The 13,772-nt window shown below is 44.6% G+C and overlaps 1 protein-coding gene across 3 annotated transcripts in view; it reads right to left on the bottom strand.

Annotated features, from left to right (window-relative positions):
* The window catches only part of ciita (class II, major histocompatibility complex, transactivator), a 112,278-nt gene that overhangs the window by 14,567 nt on the left and 83,939 nt on the right, over nt 1-13,772 (bottom strand). For all 3 annotated transcript variants that reach the window (XM_063059200.1, XM_063059201.1, XM_063059202.1), the window contains 4 exons: nt 11,874-11,942; nt 10,370-10,594; nt 7,465-7,539; nt 3,210-4,941 (listed from right to left, as the gene is read on the bottom strand). In XM_063059200.1, coding sequence (XP_062915270.1) covers nt 3,210-4,941; nt 7,465-7,539; nt 10,370-10,594; nt 11,874-11,942 — 2,101 coding nt within the window. The remainder of the gene's footprint in view (nt 1-3,209; nt 4,942-7,464; nt 7,540-10,369; nt 10,595-11,873; nt 11,943-13,772) is intronic.

Below are 13,772 nucleotides of genomic sequence, written 5' to 3' on the forward strand. Positions count from 1 at the left end.
CCTGAGTAACAGGGAAAAGTTGAATAGGTTAGGACTTGATTTCCTGATGTGTAGGAGATTTGATCAAGGTGTACAAAATTATGAGGGGTATAGATAGAGTAAATTCAAGTAGGCTTTCTTCCTCTGAGGTTGGGTGAAACTAGACCTAGAGATCATGGGTTAAGGTGGAAAGGTGAAGTACTTAAGGGGAATCTGAGGGAGATCTTCTTCACTCAGAGGGTGGTGCGACTTCCAGTAAGATGTCAGCATGCTTGGTTGCAGCAGCCTTTTCATGTCCAACAAATGCCGCAAGTGTGTCTTAAACGTTTTCTTGTGATCGCAAGACCCTGTTGGATATTGGCAATACAAAATACTGAAAGTCTGGTTCATTGGTGAGACTGACAGTGGGGGGAGGGGAGCTGCGTGGACTTGGTTCTTGCACGGAGCACACCATGGCATTACCTGTTGCAGCCACCCTGGGCAAGAGGCGCCAGAGGTGGGGTGGGAGAGAACAGAGGTGCGCTGGAACCAATGCTGGGTTGGAGACTTGTCCCCTGCCGGCCGGTTCTCCTGTCGGTGATGCTCTCCAGTGGTCGTTCCCCTGAAGGCAAGGTGAATTGCCTTCGTCTGCAGCAGGTCCAGCACGAGACAAGCTGATTTGGTTTCATCTATGGCTGACCCAGAGCAACATGAGGAACTGCTGCATACTTGTTCCTGCAGAAACATGGCTGCAGGACAACATTCCATGCACCATCAATATTCAGGTCATGCCACTCAGGGACTTGGGCTAATATTATTTTGTGACTGTATGTGTTTTCCTAACTAAATGTGCTGTGTGTGTCTGCATGGGTTGTGTTTTACACTTTGGACCGGGAGGAACATAGTTTCATTTAGCTCTAATGACAATTGAAATTGAACTTGAACTTGAGTGTAGAATGAGCTGCCAGCAGAAGTGGTGGATGCAGGTTTGATTTCAACATTTAAGAGAAATTTGGATTAGTACATGGATGGGAGGTGTGTGGAAGGCTATGGTCTAGGTGAAGATAATTTGGATGAGGCAGAATAAGCATTTGGCATGGACTAGATGAGCCAAAGGACCTGTTTCTGTACTGTACTATGACTCTGCTTCTACTGCTCTTGGCAGAATAGTGTTCCAAAAACTCATAACCCTCTGAGGGGAAAAAGTCCGTTCATTCTGTCCTAAAAGGACGAACTCTTAAAAACAGTAGCCTCTGGATCTGGATTCTCCCAAAGCAAACACTCTCCTATCAAGGCTCCTCGTAAACCTTTCCCTCCACTTCTAAGATGCCACAACAAAGCACCTAGCAGCCAATGAAATACTGTACAGTCACTTATGTTCAAAGTTCAAAGAATATTTATTATCAAAGTATGTATACTTTATACAACAATGAGATTTGTCTCCTTACACACAGCCACAAAACAAAGAAACCCAAAAGAATCCATCAAATCAAGAGAAGACCATCGAACATCCAATAGACAAAAAGAAACAAAGTATGCAAACAATAGAAGCAAGCCAGTAGTATTCACTTCTGAAGTTCATGAAAGTGAACACTGCAGCTGATTTCCAGCCTGAAACGTGCTAACAACCAAATCATGTTTTTGGTTAATATTAATTGACAGAAATATCTGACCAGAATACTGGGCTAACTCCGCCACCTTCTCTCTAATAGCACCACAAAATCTTTTACTTCTTCCAAAGATTTCAGCTTAACATTTCACAGTAGCAGGAGGAAGTCGTAGAGGTGGGTACAAATACAACATCTGAAATATATTTGGAAAGATACATGGATAGGGGAGGCTTGTTGGGATATGGGCCAAATTATTGCTTATTTTTTATTATCATTATTTCTTCCTTTTTGTATTTGCACAGTATGTTGTCTTTTGCACACCCATTGAATGCTCAGGTTGTTGCCATCTTTTATCGATCCTGTTATGGTTACTATTCTATAATGAAGTTATTGAGTATGCCCACAAGAAAATGAATCTCATAGTTGTATATGGTGACATTTACGTAGTTAGATGATAAATATACTTTGAACTTTAACCGTGTGCCTAACTAAGAGTTTCTTGAATGTCCCTAATGTATCTGCCTCTATCACCACCCCCAGCAAGGCATTCCATGCATCCACCACTCTGTAAAGAACTTACCTCTGCCATCCCCCCTATACTTCCCTCCAATCACCTTAAAGTTTTATGGCCCTTGTATTAGCCATTTCTCCTTGGGAAAAAAGTCTCTGGCTAACCACTCTATCTATGCCTCTATTACCTTGTACAGCTCTATCAAGTTACCTCTTATCCTCCTTCGCTCGAAGAAAAGCCCAAGCTCACTCATCCTATCCTCATTAGACGGGCTCTCTGATCCAGGTAGCATTATGAAGATCTCCACTGCTCTCTCTTGCTAAAGCTTCCACATCTTTCCCACAATGAGGTGACCAGAACGGGACACAATATCCCGAGTGTGGTCTAACCAAGGCTTTATAAAGCTTGCAACGCGTCATGAAACATGCCAAGGTGCTTTGCCAGCGTGATTACTAAACAAGAACTGATGTGATGCCTCATCGGGATCAAAAGTGAAGCCTATATTTTGAGTTGCACCTTCAAGAGGAGGAAGACAGATCAAAAGCCATGTAACCAATATCCCTAGGAAGAGGTACAGTCGATGTTTCAGGACTGGAAAGGAAAGGGGAGGAAGTTAGATTAAGAAGGTGGGGAGACGGGAAGACGTACAAGATGGCAGGGGATAGGTGAAACCAGGTGAGGGGGAAGATGGATGGGTGGGGAAAGGGGAATGAAGTAAGAAGCTTGGAGATGATAGGTGGACAAGGCAAAGGGCCAAAGAAGCAATCTAATAGGAGAGGAGAGTGGGCCATGGAGTAAAGGAAGGGGAAGTCACCAGGAGGTATTGGGCAGGTGAAGAGAAGGATAGGGGTAGAGGGGAACCAGAAGCCATCCACCACATGTTCCCACCTTACCTCTCAGTTGATTTCACCTATCACCTGCCAGCTTGTATTCCTTCCCCCCCCCCCCCCCACCTTCTTATTCTGGCTTCTTCCTTCTCCCTTTTGATTCCCAATGAAGGGTCTCGGCCCAAACCTTTGACTGTTTATTCCTCTCCATAGATGCTACCAGAGCTGCTGAGTTCCTCCAGCACTTTATGAAGCTGAAACCAGACCAAATTCAACTTGCACTTGGGAAGCCTGTTCACCTACCTAAAGGAGGTCACATTCTTCGACTCCACGAACTGCTTGATCCCTTGTAGGTCGATGCTCGTATCCCTTAAGTCAACGGCGAAGTTACTCGGGGCTCTCTGCATGACGTACAGCAATACCAATATGTCAGATGGGGTCAGTCGTGTACCCCTGAAGGACAACTTTTCACTGAGTTTAGCCGCCACCTGTGCGGTGAGTTCCACACTCTGTGCTTCGTAAACGCAGTGACAGAGCTCCAGCAGTTTACTGGCACTGAGTGAGCTCACCTCGAGTTCAGAGAAGTATTTCCACAGACACTTTTGTTTTTTGCTCTTTATGTTTGCCTTTGAACAACCAGAGAGACAGTTCAGAAAGGCATTTCCTTCCCTGGATGCTAGTCCTGTCAGAAACCTTCGGACAATGTCCAACCAGTCCGCCTGTGATTTCCTCTTCTTGTGCTGTAGCAGAATAATCTTAGTAAGGCTTTTACATTTGATTTCTTCTGAAAACAGTAAGTGCAGTGCTCCCAGAAAGTTCTGCAGGGAAGAATGGGAAAAGGTTTTCCCACACTCCCACTCTTTAACTTCACCAGTCCTTAAGAAAGGCCTTAGAAGTCCGTGCTTCAGAGCGAAGTTTGACATTTCTGTGGACCTGGTCGACTCTGTGCACACACATTCGTGGCACTGCACTCCCGCGAAGGCGCGCTTGCTCACCTCCAGCAGGCTGTGCATCTGTGCGCCAATTATGTTTTGGTTCTGCGGAAAGGTGGGAGCTCCAGAGCACAGGAGGATCTGAAGAATGTTCAGGAATAAATCGGTGAGGGTTGGCGGCAGTGCTAAGCGAGCCTCTCCGTGCTGGTACTGGCCCTTGAGAACAAAACAGATAAACCTGCATAATAAAGGAACATGGCATAAGCTAAGCATGTACGGCTGCTCCTGAAGACACGAAACCACTTCGTCAACTACAAGGGGGTCTTCGAAGTACCTGTGCAGGAACTCCCGCACGTGAGCTGGGCTGAAACCCAGCACTTCAACAATCTTGTCCGCCTTGCCGAGGTATTGGTTAAAGGTCTCTTTGGGCCTCGCCGTAATGAGCACTGTGCACCCCTTGAGCAGTTTCTTCTGCAGAATGCCCGCCAGCAGCTGCTTGACGCTGCACGGCTTCTCTGCTGAGCTGCAGGCTGTAGGCTGCTGTAGGCCGTCGTGATCCTGGAAACCTTCAAAGTCATCAAAAACAAGCAGAACCTTGCGTGGGTTTTGACACAGGTACTGAAAGACTTCATCTGTGTTCTTCAGCCAAGGAAGGAATGGCTGGAAGAGTAAATCCTTCAATGTGTACTGCTTCGTGAAGTTGAGTGTCCTGCACTTAAACCAGAAAACAAATGAGAACTGCCGGAAGCTCCCGTTTACCCAGTCGTGGCAGATCCTTTGGACAATCACGCTTTTACCAATCCCTGCTCTTCCCAACAGCGCAATTACTTTCGTTTCTTTCTGCCTTTTCCCTGAGATGTGAAAGAGATTGCCCATGTTCACAGCTCTTCTTTCTCGTTCTGCAATGTCATAGATCCTGCACTCCTTGTCCAAGCACTTCGTGGAGTTCCTTCCAGACTTTGTTTCAACTTGAACCTCCACCATTGAGACATCCACATAAATGTCTTCAAGAAGCATCTCGTCGTGCTCATGGCAAATGTAAGAGTGTTGGGTCATGTCCTTCAGATATTCTTTCACCATTCTTACACAGTCTTCCACACCTTCTGTGGAAACAAAAAGAGTAAGTAATTATATGTTACCATCTAGGCAGCACGGTAGCATTGCAGTTATTACAGTCCAGCGATCTGGGTACAATCCTATCACTGTCTGTAAGCAGACATCCCACCCTGCAAAAACTCATTTCAGGGAGGTAGCACCATCAATTTGCAGGAGACTTCCAGGAGAGGTGGGATGTTTGCAATAGAGTAGCTCCTTAGCAGCTAGCCAGCTAGTTTAAATAACGTTAGCTATGCTAATGAACGAATGACACCTGTTAAACTCACCTCAACATGTCTTTTACATTTTAACCCACCATGGGCAATAGAAAAGTCACTGTTGCAAACAGTGCAGCGAGCAACACTGTCATTATTTTTGACCCCTACTAGGCAGGGGTACACTTTAGTGCAGTCTGGGGTGACATACGTTTTATATTTTCTTTTTTTGGAACACTGTCACTCCGACTTTTTTTGGAACTCTCTCGCTCTTGCTCACGCTCTCTCTCTCTCGCTCGTGGTCACACTCTCTCGCACTTGCTTTCTCGCTCTCTCTCTCGCGCTTGCTTTCTCGCTCTCTCTCGTGGTTGCTCTCACTAGCGCTTGCTTTCTTGCTCTTGCGCTCGTTCTCTCACGCTCTCTCTCTCAAAAAATTGATTTCCGTGATATTGTATATAATTTGCAGGCATCAGGCAGCCACTATTAATATGCGGGAGACTCCCGGAACTTCCGGGAGAGGTGGGATGTCTGTGTAAGTAGATCTCTATCAGCTCTTAGCAAAAGACAAGCTATACCGACTAAACAAGGTAAGCAGGAAAAAAAAAAAAGAGTTCTCTGGTTCATCTTTTTAGCTTAAACCAGGGAGGGATGGTTTCCCATTCAGATTCCTTTCTCATCCTTGGTTCTCCGGTCTGTAATGGAGTAGCAGGGTGAAGTGGTGTAGTGGCTTGTTGAGTGAGATCATTTGAGGAGTTGGCTAGAGAGTAGCACATGGTGATTTAGAGAGCTGGAGGTCGGGGATGGGCAGGAACAATAATTGAAATGGGACAAATTGCCCTGGCTATGGCCAGTGGTTCCAAAGGGAACCATCAAGGGCAGCATGGTTGCGTAGCCGTTGGCATAATGCAACAACAGTGACAGTAATCAGATTTAGTTCCCTCTGCCGTCAGTAAGGAGTTTGCACCTTCCACCCATGATCGAGTGGGTTTCATCCAGGTGCTCCGGTTTTCTCCCACCATCCAAAGACGTAGGCGTTGGTTGGTTAGTTAATTGGTCACATGGTGTAATTGGGTAGTGCAGGCTTGTTGGACTGGAAAGGCCTGTTACTTTGGTGTATCTCTAAATAATTTTTTAAAAAATCTTGTGTATGCTGCAAAGAATTTTGTTTTGTGTCACAAGCAATAAATATGGGACTGTATTCTGCTTCTGAAATTTGGTGTGGCTGACTCCAATCGCTTAGTTTTGGAAGAAGGGTACAAGTGGTTCTCGAACTATGGGAAGTGGACCCTCGGGAATTTGCAATCCTTCTCAGGAGGAGTACAGGGGGCAGACAGCATGGGAGCAGGTTTGTGAGGCTTTCGCCATGGGAGAGGGAGTGTTCACAGAAAGGATTGCAAGATAATTAGTCAGATGTTTACAGAAATAATTAAACTGAAGTGCAGTATGGCGGGGCAGGCCATGAGAATTGATCCTGCAGGTAATCAGGGTGGAAGAGTTGAGTGGAGATGGTAAAACGCAGGATTACATTGTTAGCGAGCGGTACAAGGGAACTCCAGCATTAAAATGATGAAGAAATATTTTACTACCATTTGTTTATTTACAGATACATCACAGAACAGGCCCTTCCAGCCCAGTAAGCAGCAATCCATCAATTTCAAAATCATAGCCTGCTCACAGGACAATTTTAAAATACCGATTAACCTTTTAACTGCTGCATCTTTGGACTGTGGGAGGAAACCTATGTGAGTCACAGTGAGAACATACAAACCCTTACAGACAGCACCAGAACTGAACTCCAGAAGGCCCCGGGCTGTCATAACGTCATGCTAACCACTATGCGATTGTGGCACCCCAATACTCTTCTTCAGGGATGATAAGCGTGAAGAACTGGGACTACTTTTGGGATTATTTAACAATTTTGGTTAAAAAGGGTTAACTATTGTTTAACAGCTAAATTATAAAGTGAAGGGTGCATGGAGGCCTGGGCAAATGTGAAAACGGCGGAGCACCAAATGAACATTTGTAAAGCTCTGCACTGCAATTTTGTACGTTAGCATGTGACCAAGGTAACTGGCTACCCTGGTGAAATCCTACACACTGTTCAATAAACAGCATTGTCCAGAAGATCTCTACATCTTTTCAGAACTGCACTATTTAAACACTCTACTAAATACTCAGAAAGTGAAATATATTGCACAGAATCCTCAGGTCTTTAATTCAATATTTCAATGTACTCGCCAATTGGATTCATTGGTCTCAAATCACAACTTCCAGCGATTTGCCGGGTGTTAACAATATTGGAAATTTGATACTTACTCGTTATTATGGATGGCTTGACTGTCGGAATCAAAGGTTCATTTGATTCTTCACCAGATGATTCTGTTTCAAGGTCTTGCAAGGAAAGAAGAAATTATCAGAAGATCTGTGCACTAGTCCGTCACTTAGGTCCCCTTCACTGCCCCTGCCTGGCTGCCTAGTTCTGTGAAGCCCCCGGGAATTCCCCAGTATCATCGCTAACGCCAACTGTTGGTTCATCCCTGGGTGACAAGTCAACACTGAGGGAATATTCTATTGTTAGATTGACACACCTTTCAAACACGCTAAAAAAAAAGGACTCAGTCCTCTTATGTAGAAGCTCCAATGGATGCAGTTTGAAGATCAGAAGAGCTGTCCAGTGTCCGTATGTTTCATCAGTCAGTTTCAGAATAACGACCTTGCTGTTCCCTAACTGTAGAATTATACAGCCTTTCAGTGTGCAGATTGGCTACCCTTTATTCCAATGTTTGAGAAATGAGGTTGAGAAGGAAAATGGATCAGCCATGATTGAATGGCGGAGCAGACTCAATGGGCCAAATAGCCTAATTCTGCTCCTGTGTCTTATGGTCTTAACCAAGAGATTCCTTTAGATTAATGTTTCATTTCTCCCCCAAGACCAGGATGTGGGCACTTCCACTGCGGTCTTCTGTGGTGCTGTGCTAATTGCCTACAATTAACTCAGCCGCCACTCTACTATTGTGACTATGTCGACTCAGGCCTAGGGGGCCGGCGTCCGGCACAATGACTAGGTACCTCCTGAACCTGATTAAGTGACTTCTGGTGTATACTCATGGCCCTCTGCTGCTGTGGCACATCCTCTTCAACCTTTGGCATGTTGTGCATTCAGAGATGCTCTTCTGCACACCACTGTTGTAATTTGTGGCTATGTGAGTTACTGTTGCCTTCTAGTCGGCTTGAACCAGTCTGGCCATTCTCCTCTGACCCCTCTCATTAACAAGGCCCATAGAACTGCAGCTTATTGGTGGGTTTTTTTGTATCATTCTCTATAAACTTTGTAGACTGTTGTGTGTAAAAAAAAACCCAGGAGATCAGCAGTTTCTGATATACTTAAATCACTCCCATCGAACACCAACCATCATTCCAGGGTCATAGTCACTTAGATCACATTCCTTCCCCATTCTGATGTTTAGTCTGAGCAACAACTGAACCTCTTGACCACGTCTGCATGCTTTTATGCATTGAGCTGCTGCCACAAGATTAGCTGATTAGATATTTGCATTAACGAGCAGGCAAACATGTCTACCTAATAAAGTGGCCATTCAGTGTAAATCTTCTAACCTATTGAAGCAGAACTGGGAAGCACGTTGACACAGCAAGTAGAGTCGGTGCCTCATAGCACCAGATCTGTGGTTCAAATCTGACCTCTGGTTCTGCTTGGGTGGATTTTACACATTCTGCCTGTGAACATAGAGGTTTTCTCTGGGTGCTCAACTTTCCTCTCAAGACACGTGGGTTGGTACGTCAATTGTCATTACTGTGACAGCAGAATCTGAGGAAACTGATGAGAATATGTGGAGAGTAACAAAATTGGACTTGTGTAGGAATTACTTTGTTTATTTCGAGATCGTTCATTCGTCATGTCCTGTGTCGTATGACATGGGCAATCATGGCCTTTCCATGACCTATGATTGTCCTTGGTAAATTTTTCTACAGAAGTGGTTTGCCACTGGCTTCCTCTGGGCAGTGTCTTTACAAGGCAGGTGACCCCAGCCATTATCAATACTCTTTAGAGATTGTCTGCCTGGCGTCAGTGTCGCATCACCAGGATTTGTGATATGGACCATCCACTACCTGCTACCACGGTTTCACGTGACCCTGATCGGTCGGCGGGCGGGGGAGCTAATCAGGTGCCACATTTTACCTACATGTGACCTGCATGATAGTGATGTATTTCCACCCTGGCACCCCTTTGGTTCACTGCCTTTCATAAATCAGGGCATTGAATACAGGGGTTGGGGTGTTACGCTGAAGTCGGACAAGATGTTGGCGAGGCTAAATTTAGAGTATTGTGTGCAGATCTGGTCACCTACCTACATCAAAGGTATCAATAAGTCTGAAAAAGGACAGAGGAAATTTACAAAGACGTGTCAGGACTTGAGCACCTGAGTTATTGGGACAGATTGGATAGGCTAGGACTTCATTCCGCAGAGTGTAGAAGAGTGAAAGGAGATCTTACAGAGGTATACAAAATTGTTAGGGATAGAAGTAGGGTGAAAGCATGCAGGCTTTTCCCCTCAGATTGTGCAAGACAAGCATTGGTTTGGGGTAAAAGGTGAAATATTTAAGGGGACGCTGAGGGGAAATTTCTTTACTCAGAGGGTGGTGAGTGTGTGGAATGAAGTGGTGGATGCTGGTTCAATTATAACATCTAAGAGAAGTTTGGTTTAGGAATGATATGGTCTAACTGTAGTTAGATGGGACTAGGGCGAAGATTAGGTTGGCTTGGTTTAGATGGGCTGAAGGTCTTGTTTCCAGGCTGTAGTACTCTATGACTCTTAAAAAGAGCGTTCAGCATTCTCTGTTTTCATTGCAGATTTTTAGCATCTGCAGTGTTTTATTTCTTCTAAACTTAACTTTTACTGCTTTTCTTCTCTTTGCTCCTCTGACTTTGTTCATCTCCTTCAGTTGACATCTGCTCCAGACTGATCACAAGCTCAGTCAGGCAAGCAGCGCCATCACTAATCCCTCCCACCTTCTCTGTTTCTCCATACGCGTACCACCGCCACTCCTCCCCTCAACCCTACCGCGGCTCCAAACATCTCTGGTTTCAAGTCAATGCTGAAAGGTTATTGACTTGAAATGTTGACCTTGTTTCTTTCTCCACAGATGCAGCCCGACATGTTGAATATCTCCAGCGCCTCGCATCTCAAGTCATTCCACATACCTGGTCCCACACTGCTGTCAGACAGGGGGGTCATCGGAACGTCCGCAGGTTGCCCTCCCATCGTGGTCTCCTGCGACCAGTGATAGTCAGCAGACTGGGGACTGGAGGCCCCTGGGGTGGTAGGGCTGCCGACAGAACTGGCTGGAGAGGCAGCATTGGAAATAACAGGCGAAGTATTCCCTGATATCACTGAAACGTTCTGCGTACAGCCATACATGGAACCACCTGTCAGACAAAACACGTGGAGATAAGGAAGTCCAGTTTAACTAACTTGGCTTGTTAGTTTCTGCGGAATGCTTAAACTGATAGACTGAGCATGTCATTAACTCTTAGGAGAATCGGATTTAAGTAACGGCAATGAAAGTGATAACAATCAATTAGATTGAGAAAGCACGCAGGTGATAGATTTCCCCGACACTGGGTCTCAACCAATACCTGGTTTAAGGTGGCGCTACACACTGGTATCATGATGCCGTGGCCAAGCAGTCACTGGCTTGCGTACACCAATTTTTTTAAAAGAACTTAAAGAAAGTGGTACCGTTTTTATTCATATTTTCTATGAGTGAAGTTACTTTTTCAAATGAAAAGAAAACCTTGAAGCAATGTGCTCTTGGCTCACTCACAGGGTCGTTATACCCGGAGTCTAGCAGAACTATCAATCCCATTCTCAAAAGACGGAAGCTCACTAATCCCAACCTACTCAGCAACGTGGTATCACAAGGAGTTATACTGACAATTAAGCCTTTTTAGGGGTTGGGTCACGAGGCTGAGACTCCCTCTTGACTGCATATCCAGTTTCTGGACCCTATGTTCTATTGTAATTTTAAACAAAAGGAAATTCAGGCAATGCAAAAGAAACAAATAACATTATTTTTTTTATTGATGCTTAATTTTTAATCTCCTTTATAGATTGTATTTGTGTATTTATGTACAATATTTATATTAATATTATATTATCTTAGATGCCGTCTGCGAATCCCTAAGCCAAAGAAACGCGAGCCAATAGAATTCAAAGGTTAACTGATGAAGTAGCCAATCAGGACCGAAGCAAGTGAACAGGGGGGAGGGGGAGGGGTCTATATAAACGCAAGTACTCCCAGAGAGAAACATCAACAACTGTACACTAAGGATATCACTCAACTGGTGATGAAACGTCCACAAGTGAATTGCCAAGCTCAGCGGACAAAGCAACATTACCTTCGTAATACTAAACGATATACTGTGATATACAATACAATATAGGCATCATAATTTATGCATATTTTTGTAAGAATAATTATCCGCTATTAATTTGGTGGTAGATCTAGTTAAAATCTGGGCCAATTCACAACCAAAACTACCATTAGTTTCTGCTTAACACAAGTTAAAACATGACAAAATCTAATCTCAACATCGCCAAGGTGAAACTGAATTGTGATGGTCAGCCATGAGGGCCATCGTTAGCCCTTTTGCTTACTTCCATTTAAACGTGCTGCTTCTTGAACAATGACAGAAAGTTACTCACGCTGGGAATGATCAGGCGTTGTTTGTAGCAGGGTTGCTAATTCAAGAATTCGCGAATTTCCATTTAGAACTGGAAAAATAAAAGAAACAAGCTAATTTTATAAAATGGTCCTTCATGCAAACGATTCACTTTAAATAGAGGAAACATTGAAATGCTTCTTGGTTAATTAAAAACTTTGCACTGGCTATATAGTTTGCCAAAGTACTCAGGAAAGCTTTAATTCTTGTTCCATGCAAGTGAAGAAAATAAAGGCAGTTCTCTACAAGGCCACTAGATGGCTCTGCTGTAGCATTAGCAGAGTAATGAAGGAACAGTTTGACAGAATGGCCTGGCCTGCTGGCTCACAAAAGGAAGACTGGGGTAATTCATTGCACCACATCACCAACTTGGCAATTAAAATGCAAAAGTCCACCAAAGCTACCTCTAGTTAAAGTAAAATAATATGTGTTACAGGCATATAGCAAGGCAAAAGACTTCCCAATCCCATTCCAACATGTTGGTCCGTGGCCTCCTCTACTGCCACAATGAGACCAAACATGGAGGAGAAACATCTCATATTCCATTTGGGTAGCCTCCAACCTGTAGGCATAAATATCAATTCTCAAACTTCTGGTAATTTCTCCCCCTCCCTCCTCCCTTTTTCTATTCCCTATTCTAGTCACTCTCTTGCCCCTTCCTTTCTCCTCACCAGCCCATCACCTCCCTCTGGTTCCCCTCTTTCCATGCTCTACTGTCCTCTCCTATTACATTCCTTCTTCTTCAGCCCTTTGCATTTTCAACCCATCACCTTTCAGCTTCTTAATTCATTCCCTCCCACACCCACCTCCCGATTTTCCCCTCGCCTGGTTTCACCTATCAGCTGCCAGCTTGAACTCCTCCTCCTTTCTCATTCTGGCTTTTGCCCCCTTTCTTTCCAGTCCTGACGAAGGGCCTCAGCCTGAAATGTCAACAGTTTATTCCGCTCCATAGATGCTGCCTTGCTTGCAGAGTTCCTCTAGCATTTTGTGTGTGCTGCTCTAGGTTTCCAGCACCTGCAGAGTCTCCTGTGTTTACAGTATGTATTATAGGTCGCATGCTTCAACGGCACAGACAATGTTGGTATATTAGGAACAACCCCCTTTGCAGGGCAATTCTGTTGTTTATCTCCAACTCATCCCCGGACTTCCCTTTAATGTTATTCACTGAATGACTGACTACTTCCCTAAAACCAAGTGAATGTTGCCTGGGAATGACGCCAACAACATAGCCGTTGTCATAGGATCAGACAAAAACAGGCAATTGGAGGCACAGCTCATCAGCGCCAGCCAAAATGCCGTCTGGTGCTTGAGATTTTCATGAAGTCAGTCCCACAATAGCAGACAAGGCTTTTCAGTACCAGTGACTGGGATTCAATTCGCTCCAAAGTCTGTAAGGAGTTTGTACGTTCTCCCCACTACTGCATATGTTTTCTCGGGTTGCTCAGGTTTCCTCCCACATTCCAAAAACGTATGGGTTAGTAAGCCGTGGGCATTCTACGTTGGCACCAGAAACATGGCAACACTTGCGAGTCACCGCCAGCACATCCTCGGACTGCGTTGGCCGTTGATGCAAACGACTCATTTCACTGAATGTTTTGATGTAAATAAAGCTAACCTTTTTTTTTTAAAAAAACTTCCTATAATATCTTTTATCTTCCTAAATTTGTGTTCTTATCTCAGCAATCTCCCTCATCTTCTCGTCTACATTTGTTTGACCATGCTGGCAAGTCAGTATTCCTTGTGCAAACGTTCACTTTCTACACTGCCCCGTGGCACAGTCCCGAGGCTGCAATTCATCATCAGCGACAAACTCCATGGCTCTCCCCACAATTTCTAATTTCGGGTTACTCATCTGCAGCTACTGAGAGTGCCCCTCACACCT

This window comes from Mobula hypostoma, chromosome 9 (genome assembly GCF_963921235.1).
Source record: "Mobula hypostoma chromosome 9, sMobHyp1.1, whole genome shotgun sequence".
NCBI classification, from domain to species: domain Eukaryota; kingdom Metazoa; phylum Chordata; class Chondrichthyes; order Myliobatiformes; family Myliobatidae; genus Mobula; species Mobula hypostoma.